General features: G+C 38.5%; 1 protein-coding gene across 1 annotated transcript in view; it reads left to right on the forward strand.

Annotated features, from left to right (window-relative positions):
* Window positions 1-22592, forward strand: part of GABRB3 (gamma-aminobutyric acid type A receptor subunit beta3) — a 154050-nt gene that overhangs the window by 98678 nt on the left and 32780 nt on the right. The window contains exon 4 of the mRNA XM_054009161.1: window positions 22101-22321. Coding sequence (XP_053865136.1) covers window positions 22101-22321 — 221 coding nt within the window. The remainder of the gene's footprint in view (window positions 1-22100; window positions 22322-22592) is intronic.

Raw genomic sequence — 22592 nt, forward strand, 5'->3', positions numbered from 1 at the left:
TGGACGGGTGCAGGGTTAATTCGATGTAACGGCGCTAACTTCGACATAAACGCCTAGTGTAGACCAGGCCTAAGGTAGCCAAGTTCTTTGCAGCGGAAGCTGATACAGAGTTTGGCCTTTGGATGTACCCTGTCCTCATTTATACAGGCACACAAGTAGAATAGATTGTATGTATGTGTGTGCGCACGTGCACACATGCAGCAAATCTCGTAAATATACATTTGGGTATGCATCTGAAAACTTGGCACATTATTGTCAATGAATTTTGAATACATTTACATCATGTGATGCTATTTCTACAGTTGTTTGTAACAGATAAATCCATAATTCTATTAAAGAATTTTCCTAAACAAAGAATAAATTACTCCCTCTGGGCAGATGGTTATAGAAATTATAACAAGATTTAGGATTATAGCAAGTAAATATTCAGCGGTGCTGATTCCAAAGGGAGACTGTCTGGTATATTATGTTATGAGGGTATACAACACATTCATCACAGTAAGTGATAAAAGAAGGCCAGAATTGGCCAGATTTTCAAACGTGCACCACACCCATAAATGGGACCAGATTTTCAGAAGAGTTCAGCGCCCAAATAAGCAACCAGTCTTTTAAAGTGCTTAGTACTCAGCAGCTTCTACTGTTCTGAATGGGAGCTGCTGTGTTCTGGGCTACTTTGAAAGTCTGACCATATGAAAATGAAGTGCTTGTCAGATAAAACTGGATAAAAGGAAGAGATCTGATGTATGACTAGTTCACATCAAGCACCAGAAACTTCACACACATTTAATTTCACAATTTGAAATACAGCTCTCTTTTTTAGTTTATATAAATCAAATGAAATGGTAATTCTATTTCTGTTGGTAGCTGATAATTGTAATTCTAATTAGCAAAATACAAACTCTATTTCTAATCAGCATGGAAGCAAATTAATTACCATCGTGGGTTACATTCATCTCTATCTGGTTGCATAAACAGAGACAAAATCAAAAATCAGTATAATTGGATAGGCTGGACCAATATTTATTTGTTACCCATTGATTTACACTGGAATTTTCTCTGGCTTCTGGAGCATCTTCATCCACTACTAGTATTTGAATCCAGTCTTAATTACTCTATGGGTATCACAAATTTTAATACTAAACTTCATTAGGAACAATATACTTTAGTATTTACACTAACAATAACCTGAAGGTTATTTAAAGGTAAAACAAGTGTTTAAAATACAAAAAGTTCTTAAGATCTAAAATCCCTAGCAGAAAACATGTATAGACTTAAAATATATTTATTTAGAGAATTAAATATTTGAAAATCTCTTCTTTAGTTGCCAAGATCTGTGTTTCACCTATGAGAATTGATTAACATTACTTAATTTGAGGTGAATAATGCAGCTCCCTGCTTTGTTTTGATTGTCTGTCATCAGCTCTTGCTGGTGAACAGTTTTTGGAATTCAGACCAAAGAGCCCTGAGCCTGCTGTCGTATTTCCCTGAGTGGAGTGCCACTACTAAGAAGATACCAGTGTCCCTTTTCATGCATCATTTCAGAATTTATCCTTTTTAGCCTACAAGTTATATTTGGATATTAATTGAGATTAGTCCAATTTTAAATTCTAATATAAAAAGCACTTTGTTTTTGTCCATGTACATTTTAATAAAATGTAAACCATACACAAACAAAAATGACCTCCACCTTAGTTGTAAGATATATGTCCTCTAATGCCTTGCAGAAGCAAGACTCTGCTGACTACTGTGTTGCAATGGGAACTTAACATTAAATGGCATTACACCAATAAATGAACATGGATTGACAAGAATGAGTGTATATGTGGATATCACAGTGTTTAAGCTTAAAAGAAAATGAATGTAAATTCCCAGTTAAACAAATACAACTGCCTTATTAAAACAATATTTTGAATCAAGTATGTTGTTTACTAATTTCCAAAGTATAATATAAATATTTAATAGTCTAATTCATTCCAGTATTTGTTTGTATCCTAGGCATATTACCTTCACTTCATGCAAACTTTGTTTTTTCATGTTATGCTTATACAAGCATTGAAAGGTAATAATTAAGGACATCTGCTTACATTTACCAGGAGCAGATGTTGGATGAATTAAAATGAACACAACTATCACTCAGTATCATTAAGGAATGGCATCTATAAGGATTCCTGAACACTAACAGGCAGTTAAATATTCTACATTGATATCTTTATGCTATTTGCAAAAATTTCATTTACAAAATTATCTTCATAGCTAATTGAATCAAAACTGAATTGCATAAGTATTTCAGGACATCAATTTCTACTTTCTTTCCACTGAAACCATAAATGGTTTGTCAGCCGTGATGTCTGAAATTCGTAGCTTGTGTTGTCCAGTTGATAGCAATGCTTATTAACGCCACAGGACGACCAAATCAATTCATGAACAATTCAGCAGTATTCTAAACAACTTAATCACACTCTGAAGCTCCATAGTTAGTACCAAAAAACACTGCTAACTGTGCTGAGCTGGATGATCAATGATGGGAATTTTGTATATGAAGAAGCCATCTGGGCATCATATTTTACCTTCTCTTTCGAGTTCTAATCTGTGTGAGAGACTGAGATGAAAACAACATTAGAGTGTGTAAATGTTAGAACATACTTATATTCAACCATTTATTGTTCATGTGAAGTCCTGGGAGGGAACAGAAAGAATTTCCCCCCCTCCCATGTAAAAACAAAAGGTACACCAAAAATTTGTCATTTGCAGACTTTGAGCTGTTTGACAATAATAGTTAAATTATATAGTTGGTTTCACAAGGACTATGAACTATATCCATGCTAACTAAAATCTGTGCTAACTAAGACTTCAATCCTGAACATACATAAGGCAGATGTTTAACTACTTATGCACTTGAATAGTCCGTCACAATAAAACCAACATATCCAGCAAACACTATCAGAACTTTATTGTACAAACAGCCCTTTTCACCCATTCTACAATAACAGAGTGTGGATGCAATGAAGGAAAAACAATTTAGATAAGGAAAATACTTCCATCCTTTCAATGTGTTTGTATCAATAGTGAAGAAATATAAATATTTTGACCTTGTCTTTTCAATTAGTAATAATTTTGGAGGAATCTCATATCACACAAAATTAGTCATTTCACCTTCAGATATGTAAGGTAAATATTTTATGTAAAATATATTCACAAAAGCTTTCCCTATTAAACATTTTATTTATTTCTATATTGTATACACATAATAATGTAAAATTACTTATAAAGGCGATTTGTGTACTTTTATTATGGGTAGATTAAGAAAAGGAATAAAGCAACCTATTTATAGTCCATTGCACATTCTTTTTTTACATAATCAAAATAGATAAAGGCATATATGACTACTCCATCACCAGAGAACTCCATTTTAAAGGGAGTGCTCTGGAAACTATAATCTTTCTCAATTACATTCATATGTACATTAAACATTTACATTGTAGCAATTACCAGTTCAGATCTTGGATAATATTTCAAAGTTGAAGCTACTCTATTTATGTAGTTATCAATACCCTAAAAAGAAAAGACACAAGCAGATTTGTAGAGCATTTTCAATTTTATATACATTACAAAAGGCATTCCCTTAGCAAGCCATTTTATCTGTAAACATGGTTCAGGCACAGTATAGCAAAGATGGGTATGTGTGTGTGTTGGGGAGGGGTCAGGAAGGGGGGTGTTCTTCTTTGCAGCTTTTTGCAGACAAAACTCTCGTTCACATGTACACAAATAAAATGTATATTTAGGTGTGTATATATATATAATATTTTCCCTTGAATACGGTGCTTGGCTTCATTTATTTATTATTTGGATTTGATGCCAAGCTTTTCAAGTATAGCTGTCATGTGACCAATATATCCACCCGGCAGCAATAAGAAGTTTTTAAAGCATCTATTCAGATTCATTTTCAAGTTAGCATGAGTACTGCATTTGATACAGAAAACTATATAACTTGTTTTAATATTTCAGTTAAATACAGAAGGAAGAATGATGTAGGGTCAGAAGGCCTGGAAATGAAAGTAGCTCTTGTGTTTAAACTAATTTTTTGTTTTTAGATTATAAGGGAAAATAGAAAAGGAAATAAGGTAATTAGTCTCGGGGGAAAAAAAATCAGTGAGTGAATTCTTGGCCCCACTGAAGTCAATGGCAAAGTTCACCTTACATTCAATGGAGCCAGAATTTCATCCAATATAGTTATGTATCCATTATTTATGTTTGCTGTAACACTGTGAACTCTTTGCTATAACAGTGACATATGCTCAAATATATCTTTTTAAAGTTGGGAATTTTAAAAATAATATCTTGCACCTGAAGTTTTCTTTCTTTCTTGATGAGAGTTTAGTTTAATATTTTGATGGTTTAAATAGTTATAGGCAAGTAGTAGAAGCGTTGGGGCTGATCCTGTGAGGCCCTGAAGCTCCTGGGATTTGAAGGCACTCAGGACTAGACCCACAAAACGATTCAGGTGTTGCTGTCAGTGACTGGGACATGGGTCAGAAATCAGCACCCAGGGATCAGAGCTGGAATCAGAGGCCAGGTGCCAGAGCCAAGGATCAGAGTCAGGAATTGGCGCCAATGTTCAGGATCAGGTTACCTGGAGCTAGTTAAGGCTGGGGCCAAGGCTGTAACAAGCAGATAAGAAGCTATCACAGCCATGGGCAAATGCTGTGAGTAGTCACTGATGTGCTGCTGTTGCTGGGCTTAAGAGTCGGTCTGCTGATCTTCCAACCAGTGACTCTTCCAACCAAGAAGGCAACCTAATACAGGCCAGGTGTGTTTGTTAGGGTGCCCAGAAACTGGCTGTGAAGGCCCTGCTTCCAGACTAGCTCTGCTGCAGACCCTGGTTCCTGACCGTTGCAATGCTCAGTATTGAGTCTTGTAACAACTAACTTTTAGGTGCCCTGCCACCCATTGGATTTCATAACCCTGAGCTAAGAACCGAGGGGAGAGAAAGGCACCTCATAATGGGATGCTTGGAAGCCAGCAAGCTGAGTAGGGAGAAGCTGGCCCCACCCCACAATGGGACTTAAATGTCTAGGTTGGGGCTGGAGGGGGATGCCTCCTTCTGTGTGGGATTCTCATCCAGGAACCCTCTGCTGGAGTCAGGCACCTACACCAGGTCAGCGCTTTTTCATACAAAGCCAGAGAGGAAGAGAAACCCTGCTATAATCTATAGTCCAGTGGTTAGAGTATTCACCTGGGATGTGAGATGTTTTCAAATCGCTGCTCTGCCTGATTTGGAGCAGGGACTTGAACCCACATCTCCAGCCTCCCAGAAGAGTGCCCTAGCCACCAGTCAATAACAGGGTGGGTTTATGTCTATTTCTCTTGTTGAAACTGTTCCACCTGATAGAAATAAATAAATAAAGTGCCAGTTTGGTGCCTAAGTCCTTTTTTTTGGCTCTAGTCTAGGGTCTTGTCTACACTACACAGTTCTGTCGATAAAAGCTGACTTTTGTCGACAAAACAGTGGAGGTCTGCACACTGCAATGCTCCTCCCACTGATTTAACTCTCCTGCAATGCCGGCATAATAAAGCCACCTTGACGAGAGTCACAGAGCTTTTTGCAACAAAGTTAGAGTGACGCAGTGTCAGTGTAGACACTGTGCTTGCTTATGTCACCCTTAGCTTCACAAATGTTATGCAGAGCACAACAGGCTGCTATGACCATGGGAATATTTTTCTCTTTGAGGTCTAACCTACCAAAAAGGCAACACCAGAAACCCTTTGATCTGTCAAATGCATATTCAATGGTCATTCTGCAGCTGCTCAGCCTGTTGTTGAAGTGTTCCTTGCTGCTGTCAAGGTTTCTGGTGTAAGGCTTCATGAGCCATGGGAGTAAGGGTCTCCCAGGATCACTATGGGCATTTCCACATCCCCTGTTGGAATCGTCTCGTCTGGAAAGAAAGTCCCTGTTTGCAGCTTTCTATTCAGGCCAGTGTTCCTTAAGATGCGTGTGTCATGAACCTTCCCTGACCAGCCCATGGTGATGTCAGGGAAATGACCCAATTGATCCATCAGTGCCTGCAATACCATAGAGAAGTAGCCCTTTCTGTTGATGTACTCCATCACAAGGTGATATGGGCCAAAATTGGGATATGTGTGCCATCTATCGCCCGGCCACAATTAGAGAATCCCATTGCCGCAAAACCATCCACTATTTCCCGCACATTGCCCAGAGTCACAGTCCTTCATAGCAGAGGGCAATTAATTCCTTGCACACTTGCATCACTGAAACCCTCACAATGGACTTCCCAACTACAGCCTGATTCGCGATTTACCGGTAGCAGTCTGGAGTTGCAGCTTCCACACAGCAATCACCACTCACTTTCCCACTGTGAGGGCAGCCCTCATTTTGGTGTCCTTGTACTGCAGTGCAGGGGTGAGCTCTGCACACAGTTCCAGGAAGGTGGATTTGTGCATCCAAAAGTTCTGTAGCCACTGCTCATCATCCCACACCTGCATAGCAATGCAATCCCACCACTCAGTGCTTGTTTCCCAAGCCCAACAGCTACGGTCCACTGTGTGCAGCTGCTCCATGAATGCCACCATCAATCTTGAATTGTTTCTTTCCATGGCACACAGCAGGGCAGTCACCACAGATTCTTTGTCAGAGTTGCAGCTCATGAAGTACTGCAAGATCAGCAACGTTGTGTTCATAATACTCAACACAAGACTGCAGTGCAGAATCCATTCTTTTAGGAAGAGATGGCAGGCGTACAGTTTACAGGGGCAGTTGAAAAATGGTGCAAAACACAGTCAAAAGTCCTTGGAATGATGGGACAGAGAAAACTGAATACTGGGACAGTGATCTTGCCCCCATGATGCACTGTGATTCATTCAGAGAACGCTTAGCAGCAGAAGGTAGCAATTTGCACAGTAGGATAGATACTCATGGTACACTGCTCTCTGTCGGCGCTAGAGCACCAACAGTGGACACGCTCTGGCTACACAAGGAGCGTTGTGTGAACATGCACAAGTGATGTAATTACAGCAATTTACGATCATTGAAGTAACTTAAGTCAACTTAACTCTGTAGTGTAGACATGGCCTAGCTCTCAGTGCTTGCAAGAGGTGCTCAGCGCCTCACAAGTTTTAGCCTTAACTCTCAAAAATTACTTTCCAAAGGTGCATAAATGTTCCTTTTATAACAGAATGTCTAAAGGTGAAGAGACACATATTTCAGTTTGACCTTAAGAGTGTGTTTTTCTTAGTTCAATATATCTAAATATACTTCTGTTTTATTTTTAAAATCTTGAGTATGAGAAAATTGCACGAGTTCTGAAGTTCTATAAATATGTATTTTGAATTATACAGTGGCAGAACAGGCTGGACTGTTTGCACATCTCTTATAAACATTAAGTACCATTTTTATTGAAAATTGTGCAGGTCAGTTTTGATGTTTTATGTTTTCAAATGATAGGTCCAACACTATGCATATATGATTATGATATTTAAAATATAATTGAGTTTGTGGAGCTATCTATGAAGGTTCTTATATGGTCCCCATCAGTGTAGTACTGAGTAGTTTGCAAACATTAACAAATTTATCTATACAACACTCCCTTGGAGGTAGGAAAGTATTGAATAAACAAGTCAAGTTGCATCAACTCATCTAGTTGTTCCCCCCCACCCCCAATTTACAATATAGGGGTATTTCAGGTAATACCAAAGAGGTATTCTAAGAACTAGAAGCATGAAAAATCCTTCTTTCTCCAAAGGTACATATACTAATTCTTCGGCTCCTGCTCCCAACTCATAAGTGGCAAGAACTCCCATACCTCTAGAATAATAGGGTAGCAGCTAACTTCCCCAAATTGCGACTGGTACATTCCTCTCATGTCTAGGAGGTATAGCACATTTAACCATCATTCTTTTTTCACTGAAGTCAGATAAGAAGCTCCAATTGACTGTTGCTGCATCAGTCACTTGAACAGCTGAAGGCTAATGAAACTTTACATTTTTCCTTAGGTTCTAATCAGTATTTAAATTAATGAAATTAAATTTAACTATTTCCTTGAGATTCTGTCAACTTTAAAAAAAAGTGTATTTGTGCTGCACAAAGCAACTTCGGTGTCTTGCTCTGCTTAAGGTTATTTTTCTTTTTGATCTGTAATTTTCTAGGATATTTGTGTTCCTAACTATATCTCTCTTAGGGTTTTCTATAGTGCTCTATGTTATTTATCTAGGCAGCTGACATTCTTATTTCTTTTCTCCTCTGATGTTTTTTTTCATCATTTGAAATTTTATATCTTAGCTGTCCATACATCAAGTGGATTTTATTTGCAACTTATCACACAGTTTTTAGGTGGGCTCCCAGGAGTATATCAAACTAGCATACTTCTGACACTGGGCTACCTCTCTGCCACCAGATCAATGAGGGTATTACACTTCTAAAGTATAAGGGTATACGGGATAGCTTCTGCTACCTATCCATGGTGACTGGAAACTCCAGGTCGCTGAGGTCTTAGCAGGCCTTGTGGGACAGATGATACTCTGGATCAGGGAGGAAGTCTTAAAGAAATTATTTCCCTGTCCCCAGCTGTAGGTGATTTACTAACCCAGAGTGGGACAAGGTGGGTCAGGTAATATCTTTTATTGGAACAACTTCTGTTGGTAAGAGAGACAAGCTTTTGAGCTACACAGAGCTCTTCTTCAGGTCTGGGAAATGTACTAAGGCCATGTCTACACTACCACTTATGTTGGCAAAACTTACGTTGCTCAGGGGTGTGAATAAACACCCCCCTGAGCAAAATAAGTTATGCTGGCATAAGTGGTAGTGTGCAGAGCACTATGTCAGTGGAAAGCGTGAAAGCTTCTCCTGTCGGCATAGAGTGGCTACATGGGAGATCTTACAGTGGCGCAGCTGCATCCATACAACTGTGCCTCTGTAAGCTATCTAGTGTAGCTATAGCCTAAAACTGTCACAGCTAAATACAATATAAATAGTTAGCACATATGCTAAGGTGCCACTTAAGGTGAAGTGGCCCATTAACATCCAATTCATAACTTTGCTAGACACTAAAAATCATGGTCTTAATAAAGACATGGATTTATGGTTTATGGCAACAATTTGCAACCCACAAACTCCCCTTTTTGTCCTATGACTACAGTAGTGTTGATGGGCCACTTCACCTTGAGTGGTTGCCTAGAATATGTGCTAACTGCTTATGCTAAACTATCTGTTTGAGCTTGTATTTAGCTGTGACATTCTTAGTACCTTTCCCAGACATGAACAAGAGCTCTGTGTGGCTGGAAAGTTTCTCTCTCTCACCAACAGAAGTTGGTCCAATAAAAATATTACTTGTCTCTCTAATATCCTGGGACTGACGTGGCTATAATAACCCAGAGTGACTCTGTTGCAGGCTTGATTGACACTCTGGTGCTAAAACATTTGCAGAGGCTCTTTCTCTGTGACTGTATGCCAAAATACACTCCAAGCACCAGCTCTCTTACTAGACAATCCTCCAACTTTGGGTAGGAAACACTGAGGCTGGGAAGACACTGTTATGCCATTACTGTGACCATAGGAAGAGCTGAGTAGAAAAGACAACATCCAGCCTGAGGAGCGCCAACACTCTTGTGTAATCACCCTCTCTCAAGACACCAGCATACCAAAGTGAAGGACTAGTGTTGGGTGCCCAGGCATTTCCTCTCTTGCTATTCAGAGAAGGCTTCTCTTCTGTTGCTATAGCCACCCTCTTTCTTTCACATGCCGAATGGTAAGCATCTTTGCCTGGTTGCTATGTCAACCATCCTCCCTTTGCATGCAGAATGCCTAACAGCGGTTGATATGGCAACCTCCCTCAGAACATTTATACATGCTGAGTATGTGACAAACACTTTGGAGAAGGCATTTTTGGTTGCTCAGCATTTTGGCATACCACAGGGCAGCAGCCTGGGGCTGAACACGTTCACACAACCATACACCGAGGAGAAGTGCAGACATTCAACATGAGCTGTGAGCAAATTCTGAGGTGGGGGAGCCAAGGTAAAACTGCTGCCTCCCACTCCCATACCTGACCTTATAAGCACATCAAGGATAAGGACCAGTTCTGACTGTTACCACAGAACACTGATGTACATAAGAAACCATGATGCACAAGATGATAACCAGTGTTTCAAGTGGGTGCCTTAAACATATGATGGCCATGGCAAGCCTTTCTTCCCACGCATTCAACTGTATATGGAAAAGAGGCTTTCTGAACATGAGATGTTCTGGAAACTTTCTCTGTCTCTAGCAGCAAGTTGCTTCTCAGAGGCTGCATATTTATACTCCGCCCTCCGTGTGCAGCAGTAGAGCTAGCTGAATTTTTTTTGACTGACACTTTTTTCAGCGAAAAATGCAGATTCAGGTCAAATGAAATGTTTCATGAATTCATGTCAAATTTACCAAATTGATTTGGCAGGGGGAGGGGAGTGGAGGGCAGAGTGAAAACACCCTGAAAATATCCAAATGTTTTGTTTCAGTATTTTCAAAATGAATTTTTTTTTTATATTTTGGTGTGAAGAAACCTTTCATTTTGAAATGTGCTTCACTTTTATTATTTAAAAAAAATAAAAAGGTAATACCTTGAAAAATGAAATGAAATATTTTGTTTGACCTCAAAAAATTATTTTTCCAATTTTTTGGTTCACTGAAAAAGTATATATATACACTATATTTCAGGTTTATTTGAAATGATTTTTCTTCAGTGTTTTCGTATGGCCAGTGAACCAAAATATCAGTTATTCACACAGCTCTCATCAAAAGAAGATGAAAAGAAAATCATGTAAATCTTGTAACAAAGTGTCAAAAATAAGCTGCTTCCTTGAGGGCCTATATAGAATCAGGGCCGGCTCCAGGCACCAGTGCAGGAAGCAGGTGCTTGGGGCAGCCAATGGAAAGGGGCGGCACGTCCGGGTTGTCGGTGGGAATTCAGTTTCCTCTCAGAGGGAAGGACCGACCGCCGAATTGCCGCCGAAGAATGAAGCGGCACGATAGAGCAGCCGCCGAAGTGCCACCAATCACAGCTTTATCTTTTTTTTCTTTTTTTTTTCTTCGCTGCTTGGGGTGGCAAAAAAGCTGGAGCCGGCCCTGTATAGAATCAGCCTTTTTTTCAAGGTATTTGGTGCACCTGTGTCCAAAAGCCTCAGTGCAGCCAAACCTCAGGGGGATCCATAAAATCCATGCATATGTTCTACTGATGCTTTTAGCTTCATCACACAGGTGCCCAATAACTCCACAGGGGCCTGGTCATGCTTCATTAGGAGGCCCCCAGTACTCCTGCCTGGTATGGCTGGTGGGTAAGCAGTGTTCAGTCCCAAATGCTACAAGGAGTACCAGACACTGCCTTGCAGTCAGGGAAGAGGGTGTCTAACTGCATAATTACACAGTGCTTCAGTGTTTCAAGTCAGAACTTGATGTTTACAGGACTCGAGCATTTCAGTTTAGCTGAGATGTGCTTAAGAGAGGATAATGTTTCCATTACCAATGTTTAGGGCCAGTGCCTTTTACAACACCAGAGATCAACATGCAATGCCTGAAAGCTTGCTCTGCACCAAAGTATCGAGATGCAAGAAATGCATAGGAAGGCAAGTCTGTGTAGAAAGACCTTTCCACACCTACCAAGACAGCAATTTAAGACTAAATTTTCAAAAGTGCCTAAGTGACTTGAGAAACCTAAGTCTCATTAGCGTTCAATGGGACTTAGGTACTTTGAAATTTTTACTTTTTGATATTAATCAAGCTGCTTTAGCATTGAATTTCTCTTGGTAACAGAGCAATATTTTAACCAGGGAGGACAATTCTCTTGCTGGGGGAATGTGTGACACGCTTCCATCCCGTCGTTATTTCTCTGTTCATAACCCTATAGTTTCAGTGTACATTAAATTAGTACTTTCCTTGTAAAGACATGGCTGGACAGCCCTAACACTGCTGCATAACTTTTGTTGACTCATTGAGATAGATTTGTTTTTTTTAACTCCACCAGGATATTGTGGAATGGGATGGAGACTCTTTGGGAGGTAGAGGGAACCAGGGTCTGTAAGAGAGAGGTTTCAGCTGGGAACCATCATGAACAGAAAAGCTTGGGGAGAAAGCTAAGTGTGAGATATATGTTGCATTATTATTGTTAAAATTACCCTAAAGCCAAACCCCAGAGTACATTTGGACTATAGGCAGAATGTATGTATTCTCAGAACAGAAGGCATGAATGAACACCCCTGCTCACAAAGTGTTCATGCCATCTGTTCCCTGGAAGGCATTCTGCCTTTAGGGGAAGGCTCCATACCATGGCATAAACCCCAAGGGCTAGTTCATGCTTATAGTACTGAAAGGTGTGACATTCTAACTTTCATTCTCACAATTCTTATATTAATAAATAATTACACATAATATTTGAGAACTGACGATGTGTCAGTATTGTACAGAAAATGGAATAGATAAGGTACTTTTCTCAGGGAGCTTACACTGTCATGAGACCAAAGCCAAAATACGTTAAAAAGTTAGCAGAATGCTGTGAGTGTCCTGGAATATTGTACTGTCTTTGCCTACTTAAGCTACAAGTTTCTTCATGTTGAGACTAGGGCTGTCAATTAATCACAGTTAACTCATGTGATTAACTAAAAAAATAATAATCATGATTTAAAAAATTAATCGTGATTAATTGCAGTTTTAATCACATTGTTAAACAATAGAATACCAGCTGAAATTTATTAAATATTTTGGATGTTTTTCTACATTTTTATATATATTGTATTCTGTTTAGTAACTGAAATCAAAGTGTATATAATTTTTTATTACAAATATTTGTACTGTAAAAATTATAAACAAAAGAAATAGTATTTTTCAATTCACCTCATACAAGTACTGCAGTACAATCTTTGTCCTAAAAGTGCAACTTGCAAATGTGGATTTTTTTTGTTTGTTACATAACTGCAATCAAAACAATGTAAAACTTTAGAGCCTACGAGTCCACTCAGTCCTACGTGTTCAGCCAATCACTCAGACAAACAAGTTTGTTTATATTTGCAGGAGATAATGCTGTCCGCTTCTTGTTTACAGTGTCACCAGAAAGTGAGAACAGGCATTTACATGGCACTTTTGTAGCTGGCATTGCAAGGTATTTACGTGTCAGATATGCTAAACATTCATATACTCCTTCACGCTTTGGCTACCATTCCAGAGGATATGCTTCCATGCTGATGACGCTCATTAAAAAAAGAATGCATTAATTACATTTGTGACTGAACTCCTTTGGGGAGGATTGTATGTCCCCTGCTCTATTTTAACCACATTCTGCCATATATTTCATGTTATAGCAGTCTTGGATGATGACCCAACACATGTTGTTCATTTTAAGAACACTTTCACTACAGATTTGACAAAACGCAAAGAAGGTACCAATGTGAGATTTCTAAAGATAGTTACACCTCTCGACCCAAGGTTTAAGAATCTGAAGTGCCTTCCAAAATCTGAGAGGGACGAGGTGTGGAGCATGCTTTCAGAAGTCTTAAAAGAGCAACACTCCAATGCGGAAACTACAGAACCTCCACCACCAAAAAAGAAAGTCCACCTTCTGCTAATGGCATCTGACCAAATAATGAAAATGAACATGCACTGCTTTGGATTGTTATCGATCAGAACCCGTCATCAGCATGAAATGGTGGTTGAAGCATGAAGGGACATATGAATTTTTAGTGCATCTGGCACGTAAATATCTTGCAATGCCAGCTACAACAGTGCCATGAGAACTCCTGTTCTCACTTTCATGTGACATAAACAAGAAGTGGGCAACATTATCTCCTGCAAATGTAAACAAACTTGTTTGTCTTAGCTATTGGCTGAACCAGAAGTAGGACTGAGTGGACTTGCAGGCTCTAAAATTTTACATTGTTTTATTTTTGAATGCAGGTTTCTTTGTACATAATTCTACATTTGTAAGTTCAACTTTCATGATAAGGAGATTGCACTACAGTTCTTGTATTAGGTGAATTGAAAAATACTATTTCTTTTTTTTCTTTTTTACAGTACAAATATTTGTAGTCAAAAATAAATATAAAGTAAGCACTGTAGACTTTGTATTCTGTGTTGTAGTTGAAATCAATATATTTGAAAATGTAGTTGGGATCATATTTTCCTTTTTCTCTCTTCTCACTGATAAATAACAAAAATAAATATGTGAACTGTCATTACAGATATCTGACTAAGTATTGGGGAAAAAATGGTAATCTCACGTAACACTTGTGCAAGGCAACTGTTGGTGAATGCTAATTTTTTCAGTGCTGACCAGTGTGTGTGTTTTTATTATATATCTATTTAACTGAAACCTTATTACAAAAAATTCTGAAATGTACTTATAAACTTCTTGAATCCCTCCTGTGTATGCCGGTGTGCCTAGTAGGGTGTGAAAAGTCAAAAGCATGTTTTCAAAGTACAGAATGCAGGAATTTAGCTCCCATTAGCTTTAATGGGAATCATGTAGTTCAGTCCCTGATTGATGCTTTAAAAATATGCCCCTTACTCTACAGTATCCATATCTAAGTTATGGGGAGACTACTAGATGGATTTTCCTGGTTTATTTTATCCTTTGAATGAATGAGCTGTATGGTTCCATCCAAAATAAATGGTTTAAAACAGTTGGGAATAATTCCATTTCCCTGTAGGCCAAGAAAGCAGTTGATGTGTATTTACATTAAAGAATAAATCTAAGACAAGTTCTCTTGCATTTCAGGGAGGTATAAATCAATCCTCAGGAACACTATAATAAATATTTTAACAAATAATTTAAAATCATGAATAGTTATATTAATATTATAAGCTATTGTGATTAACTATAATACTCTATTAACAATTATTTGGAGAAATACACCAATTTCTACAATTAATGGCCAGTTTGTTAACATCCTCCATGTGTAGTACACTAAAATGGACTGTAAAGTGTAATTGTAAATTTTATGGTATTTTTGCAGCGGTACATATTGTTAATGTTATTTTTGACAGGCAAATCATTATATATTTATTTATATTTGTTTTCAATTTACGGAGCATTGAGGGCAAAGCCAAAAATAACTACTCTGTAAGAGAAAATCAGTTCTTTTCTATTTATACTTAATATATTATGGTACATTAGTAGATTAGTAACTTTAGTAGGTTTTGAGTGGCTGAAAAGCTATGTAAGAATAAATAATACAGTGTACTTTCTACAAATGTGTTCAGTCTGTAAAGAGAGGTACCATTTGGGGAATATTTGTTTAATTACCATATACACCTGCAGCATATATAAGGATATATTTTGTAAGACTGTATTATGCTCACTTATTCACGTGTGTTGGAGATAATGGACACTACTTACAAAGAGCATAGGCACATTCTATTCTATTCTATTCTATTCTATTCTATTCTATTCAGGTTCTTGCATGGCCCTCATCACCATAGTAGCTGAACACCTTCTAGAAGTAATGGAAATATTATCTGCCATGTTTGGTTCTTTCATTCTCCCTTCTCCTCAACAAAAAACTGTAATTAAAAAAATGTATAATGTATACCTGTACTATGTGTTTATATTAACAAAAGCAAGGTCAAAGTGCACCTTGCACTGGAAACAAAAGGTAGTGAGGTTTGTTGTGGTATTTAATTCCTGTGGAATGAATTCCCACAGTCTTGGACTTGTCTTGTGCTGTCTTCTGCACAGACAAGCTTTGTCCTTGCAATGGACAGTTCTACTGTGCCTGAGGATAGGAGCTGAGCTACCAGCTGCAGTCCTCATCTTGAAACTTTGGGCAGTGTTTTAGGTAGGCTGGACCCAAATCATTGAGTGCCTTGAAGGCAATGACTGAACCCTTTGAATCTGAGAAGCCAATATCATGCTTTGATGTGCTTATGGAAGCCAGTGCTAGTGAGGAGACAGGCTGCTGTATTCTGTACCAGCTGCAATTTTTTGAGGCTGACAGTTTCATGTACTATAGAAATAATCCAACCAAGAGGTGACAAAAACTGAGGCTAGGTTATCATCCATCAGCATGGGATGCAGTCTTCTAGCCAGCCACAGATAATAGAACATGTTACTTGCAGATGTTGCTACATGAAATGCATCATGCATCAGCAAAGCATTTGGGAGCACTCCTAAACTGAAAGTTGAATTGACCAGTTGCTTGTGCATTTTCAGCCAGTGAAGACTGCATTTTGTCTAAAACCCCCTCAAAATACTTTCCTCTGCTAACCAACATAACCTCTGTCTTGTTCGGGTTGAGCTTCAACCAGTTGTTCTTCATTCATGAGCTGATCTCATCCACTCACTGGGCCAGCAAAGAGACAATGGTGTTACTTGAGAGCAGCATATCATTTGCATATTGTTGGCTCATGAGTTCATGATATCTTTCCACTTCTGCTAGTAGCCCCATATAGGTATTGATCCTCATCTGATACAAATCAGTGTAACTTCATTGACGTGAGTGGAGCTACGCTGTTTTGCAAAAGTTGAGGATGTGACCTCTAATGCCCACTCTTTTCTTATTCCTTTTCTATCAGAGTAATTTCAGCAGAGTTTTATCACCTCTGTAACTTCATACTTTTACCTAGAGTGGAAACATTTTTTCATCAGAATTTGCCAATTTTCATGTAGAATTGTTTTGATTTCAATGAATTTCTGATGGAAAAGTACCTGGTTTCTTGCCACCTCATCTAACTCATCAGCTAATTAGGGCAATCAGCTAGCTGTTAGCATGTATCTTATATCATACAAAAGAAGAGACAGTTTTTCTTGAAATTCCCTTTCCTATTGTTCAGATGCTCTGTTTCAATTACATTTGAGTGAGAGCTGGTTACTCTTTCAGTGCAGTAACAGATCACACTAGTGGTTTTATGCCTTTTTTTCTGCTCCTTCTAAGTTATGCAAAATACATTTTATTATATAGTGTGCATTTTACAATACTCTGTATATATCCACTACTTCACTTATTCACAGTCTCCTGATGTTGGACATTTGAAGCAAAAAAAAGTACTGTGCTATCTTTATTATTAATAGAAACAAACATTAATCAAGCCACAACTGGTAGAGAATGTATTTGTTCTTATTCATCAACATCAGAATACCAGGAGGTATACGGTCCTCCTAATGCACTAATAGGAGCTATGCACATGCACTGAGAGCAGCATATACCTTTTCCTTTGATGAACGATGATGATTAGTCCCACTAAGAAAAGCTTTTCAACCAAAAGATTGGATCAGGTTATTCTGAACAGTCATGTCAGATTTGGCCTTTAAAGCATAAACTGCACTCAGTTCCACAAGGACCTCTTTTCTCCTACCATTTGGTTCCTTTGTTTTAAATGCTCTTAGCTTCTAGAAAGGGAAAAACTTACCCAATGACTATAATACTGTATTTGCCAAGCAATTAAAACTAGTTTCTTAAAGCAAGATTCATAGATTCATAGATTCTAGGACTGGAAGGGACCTCGAGAGGTCATCGAGTCCAGTCCCCTGCCCGCATGGCAGGACCAAATACCGTCTAGACCATCCCTGATAGACATTTATCTAACCTACTCTTAAATATCTCCAGAGATGGAGATTCCACAACCTCCCTAGGCAATTTATTCCAGTGTTTAACCACCCTGACAGTTAGGAACTTTTTCCTAATGTCCAACCTAGACCTCCCTTGCTGCAGTTTAAACCCATTGCTTCTGGTTCTATCCTTAGAGGCTAAGGTGAACAAGTTTTCTCCCTCCTCCTTATGACACCCTTTTAAATACCTGAAAACTGCTATCATGTCCCCTCTCAGTCTTCTCTTTTCCAAACTAAACAAACCCAATTCTTTCAGCCTTCCTTCACAGGTCATGTTCTCAAGACCTTTAATCATTCTTGTTGCTCTTCTCTGGACCCTTTCCAATTTCTCCACATCTTTTTTAAAATGCGGTGCCCAGAACTGGACACAATACTCCAGCTGAGGCCTAACCAGAGCAGAGTAGAGCGGAAGAATGACTTCTCGTGTCTTGCTCACAACACACCTGTTAATACATCCCAGAATCATGTTTGCTTTTTTTGCAACAGCATCACACTGTTGACTCATATTTAGCTTGTGGTCCACTATAACCCCTAGATCCCTTTCTGCCGTACTCCTTCCTAGACAGTCTCTTCCCATTCTGTATGTGTGAAACTGATTTTTCCTTCCTAAGTGGAGCACTTTGTCTTTGTTAAACTTCATCCTGTTTACCTCAGCCCATTTCTCCAATTTGTCCAGATCATTTTGAATTATGACCCTGTCCTCCAAAGCAGTTGCAATCTCTCCCAGTTTGGTATCATCCGCAAACTTAATAAGCGTACTTTCTAGGCCAGTATCTAAGTCGTTGATGAAGATATTGAACAGCGCCGGTCCCAAAACAGACCCCTGCGGTACCCCACTCGTTATGCCTTTCCAGCAGGATTGGGAACCATTAATAACAACTCTCTGAGTACGGTTATCCAGCCAGTTATGCACCCACCTTATAGTAGCCCCATCTAAATTGTATTTGCCTAGTTTATCGATAAGAATATCATGCGAGACTGTATCAAATGCCTTACTAAAGTCTAGGATACCACATCCACAGCTTCACCCTTATCCACAAGGCTCGTTATCCTATCGAAGAAAGCTATCAGATTGGTTTGACATGATTTGTTCTTCACAAATCCATGCTGGCTGTTCCCTATCACCTTACCACCTTCCAAGTGTTTGCAGATGATTTCCTTAATTACTTGCTCCATTATCTTCCCTGGCACAGAAGTTAAACTAACTGGTCTGTAGTTTCCTGGGTTGTTTTTATTTCCCTTTTTATAGATGGGCACTATATTTGCCCTTTTCCAGTCTTCTGGAATCTCTCCCGTCTCCCATGATTTTCCAAAGATAATAGCTAGAGGCTCAGATACCTCCTCTATTAGCTCCTTGAGTATTCTAGGATGCATTTCATCAGGCCCTGGTGACTTGCAGGCATCTAACTTTTCTAAGTGATTTTTAACTTGTTCTTTTTTTATCTTATCTACTAAACCTACCCCCTTCCCATTAGCATTCACTATGTTAGGCATTCCTTCAGACTTCTCGGTGAAGACCGAAACAAAGAAGTCATTAAGCATCTCCGCCATTTCCAAGTTTCCTGTTACTGTTTCTCCCTCTTCACTAAGCAGTGGGCCTACCCTGTCTTTGGTCTTCCTCTTGCTTCTAATGTATTGATAAAAAGTCTTCTTGTTTCCCTTTATTCCCGTAGCTAGTTTGAGCTCATTTTGTGCCTTTGCCTTTCTAATCTTGCCCCTGCATTCCTGTGTTGTTTGCCTATATTCATCCTTTGTAATCTGTCCCAGTTTCCATTTTTTATATGACTCCTTTTTATTTTTTAGATCATGCAAGATCTCATGGTTAAGCCAAGGTGGTCTTTTGCCACATTTTCTATCTTTCCTAACCAGCGGAATAGCTTGCTTTTGGGCTCTTAATAGTGTCCCTTTGAAAAACTGCCAACTCTCCTCAGTTGTTTTTCCCCTCAGTCTTGATTCCCATGGGACCTTACCTATCAGCTCTCTGAGCTTACCAAAATCTGCCTTCCTGAAATCCATTGTCTCTATTTTGCTGTTCTCCCTTCTACCCTTCCTTAGAATTGCAAACTCTATGATTTCATGATCACTTTCACTCAGGCTGCCTTCTACTTTCAAATTCTCAACGAGTTCCTCCCTAGTTGTTAAAATCAAATCTAGAACAGCTTCCCCCCTAGTAGCTTTTTCAACCTTCTGAAATAAAAAGTTGTCTCCAATGCAGTCCAAGAATTTGTTGGATAGTCTGTGCCCCGCTGTGTTATTTTCCCAACATATATCCGGATAGTTGAAGTCCCCCATCACCACCAAATCTTGGGCTTTGGATGATTTTGTTAGTTGCTTAAAAAAAGCCTCATCCACCTCTTCCATCTGGTTAGGTGGCCTGTAATAGACTCCTAGCATGACATCTCCCTTGTTTTTTACCCCTTTTAGCCTAACCCAGAGACTCTCAACACTTCCGTCTCCTATGTCCATCTCTACCTCAGTCCAAGTGTGTACATTTTTAATATACAAGGCAACACCTCCTCCCTTTTTCCCCTGTCTATCCTTCCTGAGCAAGCTGTACCCATCCACACCAACATTCCAATCATGTGTATTATCCCACCAAGTTTCAGTGATGCCAACAATGTCAATGTCAAGATATCTTGCCTCATTAAAGAGAATGATTCACTTGATAAAAATCCCAAGGACTCTGAATGTTGAAGGGGGTTAGTAGTTTTGTTTGAGTCTGAGGAGGAATGTTTGGATCTGATTGAAGCACTGGGTAGGACTGATGCCTGAAACTAGGATTTCTCAGCATGAAACCCTTTCCCAAAAATGGACATACAGGCTGCCACCAGCCCTAACAGTTTTACTTAGACACATTTATGATAATTCCCACCCAACCTGAGAGAAGCAAGCCTGAGGGTTTTTGTATCACCAGCTTTCTAAACCACATGCAAATGGAGATATCTTGTGGCTTGCACACTTCTAGTTCACTGTTTAAATATCTGTTTGGAGATTACATTAACTTCTCAATGCTACGTGAATATTTTTGCTATTTAAAACACTTGTATATTATTGAAAATCAGTATTTTAATAGGCAATGTTTGTGTTTTTATTGTAAATATAGCAACAATATTATAAGGTCTGGTCACAAAATTTCTGTTTTATCTTGAATAATCAATTTGGTTTTCATACAAAGAATTATGAAAATAAAGGAGCCTAAAAAGGAAAGGCCCTGTCATATTTTAAAATAGATGGAAAAAAGATATTTTGAAGATTTGTTTTCCTTTTGTATGAACAGAAAAACTTAGTATGAAATTCATTTTGACTCTAACTTATTTTGCTAGTATTATGAAATATCCACATGCATTTTTATGTTTTTGTATAATATCCTAGATCACTGGTTTTCAATCTTTTTTCATTTGCAGACACCTAAACAATTTCAAATGGAAGTGCGGACCCCTAGGGGGTTCATGGACCACAGGTTGAAAACCACTGTTCTATGGTAATGACAGCCTTTTGCAGATCCCTTTGACATAGTCTGCAGACCCGAGGTTGAAAACCACTGTCCTAGATTCAGGCATGAACCACATAGATTATGGTTTATCACAGAGGCAGGGAACCTCTTCCCAGCATGTTAATTGTGGTTTTATTATTGACATGATCAATTAAAATTTGCAACATCTTAAAATAGCAAAAGATTTATTAAAATGGTTGAATAAAGTTAGGCTCCTATATCCATGTTTAGGCTCCTAAATAAGAGATCTGATTTTCAAAAATGCTGAGTTCCCAGCACCTTCAATTGACTCGATGCACAAAGCCATGAAAATCAAATATAGAAACTAGTATAATCAGGCTAGTAGAACTTTAGCTAGGGTTTACCTACTGCTCATGTATATTACAGCATGGTAGTAAAATCTTTATACTATGCCAGCATATATTCTCATTTTATAGGCACACATATGCACACCACATCTTTCCAATTTTGCTTTCTGGTATAATTTTGACTGCTGTTCAAAATATTTTGCATGGGGTGCCAGACACTGGCAATTTAGTCCTATCTGTGTCTGTTTCATGATCTGTAAAATGGGGATTGTAACAATATTTACCTACTATTTAGTTACCCACCCCACAAAACACCCTTCATCTCTCTCTTATTATGAAGCTCTCACACAATTTATAGTGGTAATTTGTGAGAGAGAAAAAGAGAGAGAGAGAGAGAGAAAGGAAAGATGCTAAAAGCAGTTGAATTTGCTAGAGATTTTGAAATACACATTTAAACTTACTTGAAACCATTCCTGAGTTCTTTAATATTATTTAAAACTTTCATGGTCTAAATTGTTTTTTTGCAAGGTAAATGTAACTCAAAATGTAGCTAAAATTGAGAACACAGAACAATGAGGATGTTAAACTACTGTTAGTAAGAATTTATTTTTTATACAAGGTGTCACCAAATACGTAAAGTTTATTTCCTCAGTAATGAATTATTGACTCTCTAATCAAGCATTGACTGCAGGGTTTTTTTCTTCTCCATTTCCCCACCAGGATTATACCTTAACAATGTATTTTCAACAATATTGGAGAGATAAGAGACTAGCCTATGCTGGGATACCTCTCAACCTTACGCTTGATAATCGAGTGGCAGATCAACTCTGGGTGCCCGACACTTACTTTTTAAATGACAAGAAGTCATTTGTGCATGGAGTTACAGTGAAAAATCGAATGATTCGCCTTCATCCAGATGGAACAGTGCTGTATGGCCTCAGGTCTGTACTTTATGATGAAGATTTCATAGCCATTGTTTCGTATTGTTGATATTTGTTTCCTGGTACAAGGTTATTACACACTCTATGTAGCATATTATGTAACCTTCACAGTAACCCTGAAAGATGCCTGTAGAAAATAAATAACACAAAGTTTCTTAATTTTGCCACCAGTGTATTCAGTCAGCTTTTATCTGTTTATACAGCGTCACCATAACTGGAAAGTTCTGCAGCTACAAAAAGTTGAAAGGAAACCATTAAGTGCAAACCTAAA

Source organism: Malaclemys terrapin, chromosome 1 (genome assembly GCF_027887155.1).
Source record: "Malaclemys terrapin pileata isolate rMalTer1 chromosome 1, rMalTer1.hap1, whole genome shotgun sequence".
Lineage (NCBI taxonomy): Eukaryota > Metazoa > Chordata > Testudines > Emydidae > Malaclemys > Malaclemys terrapin.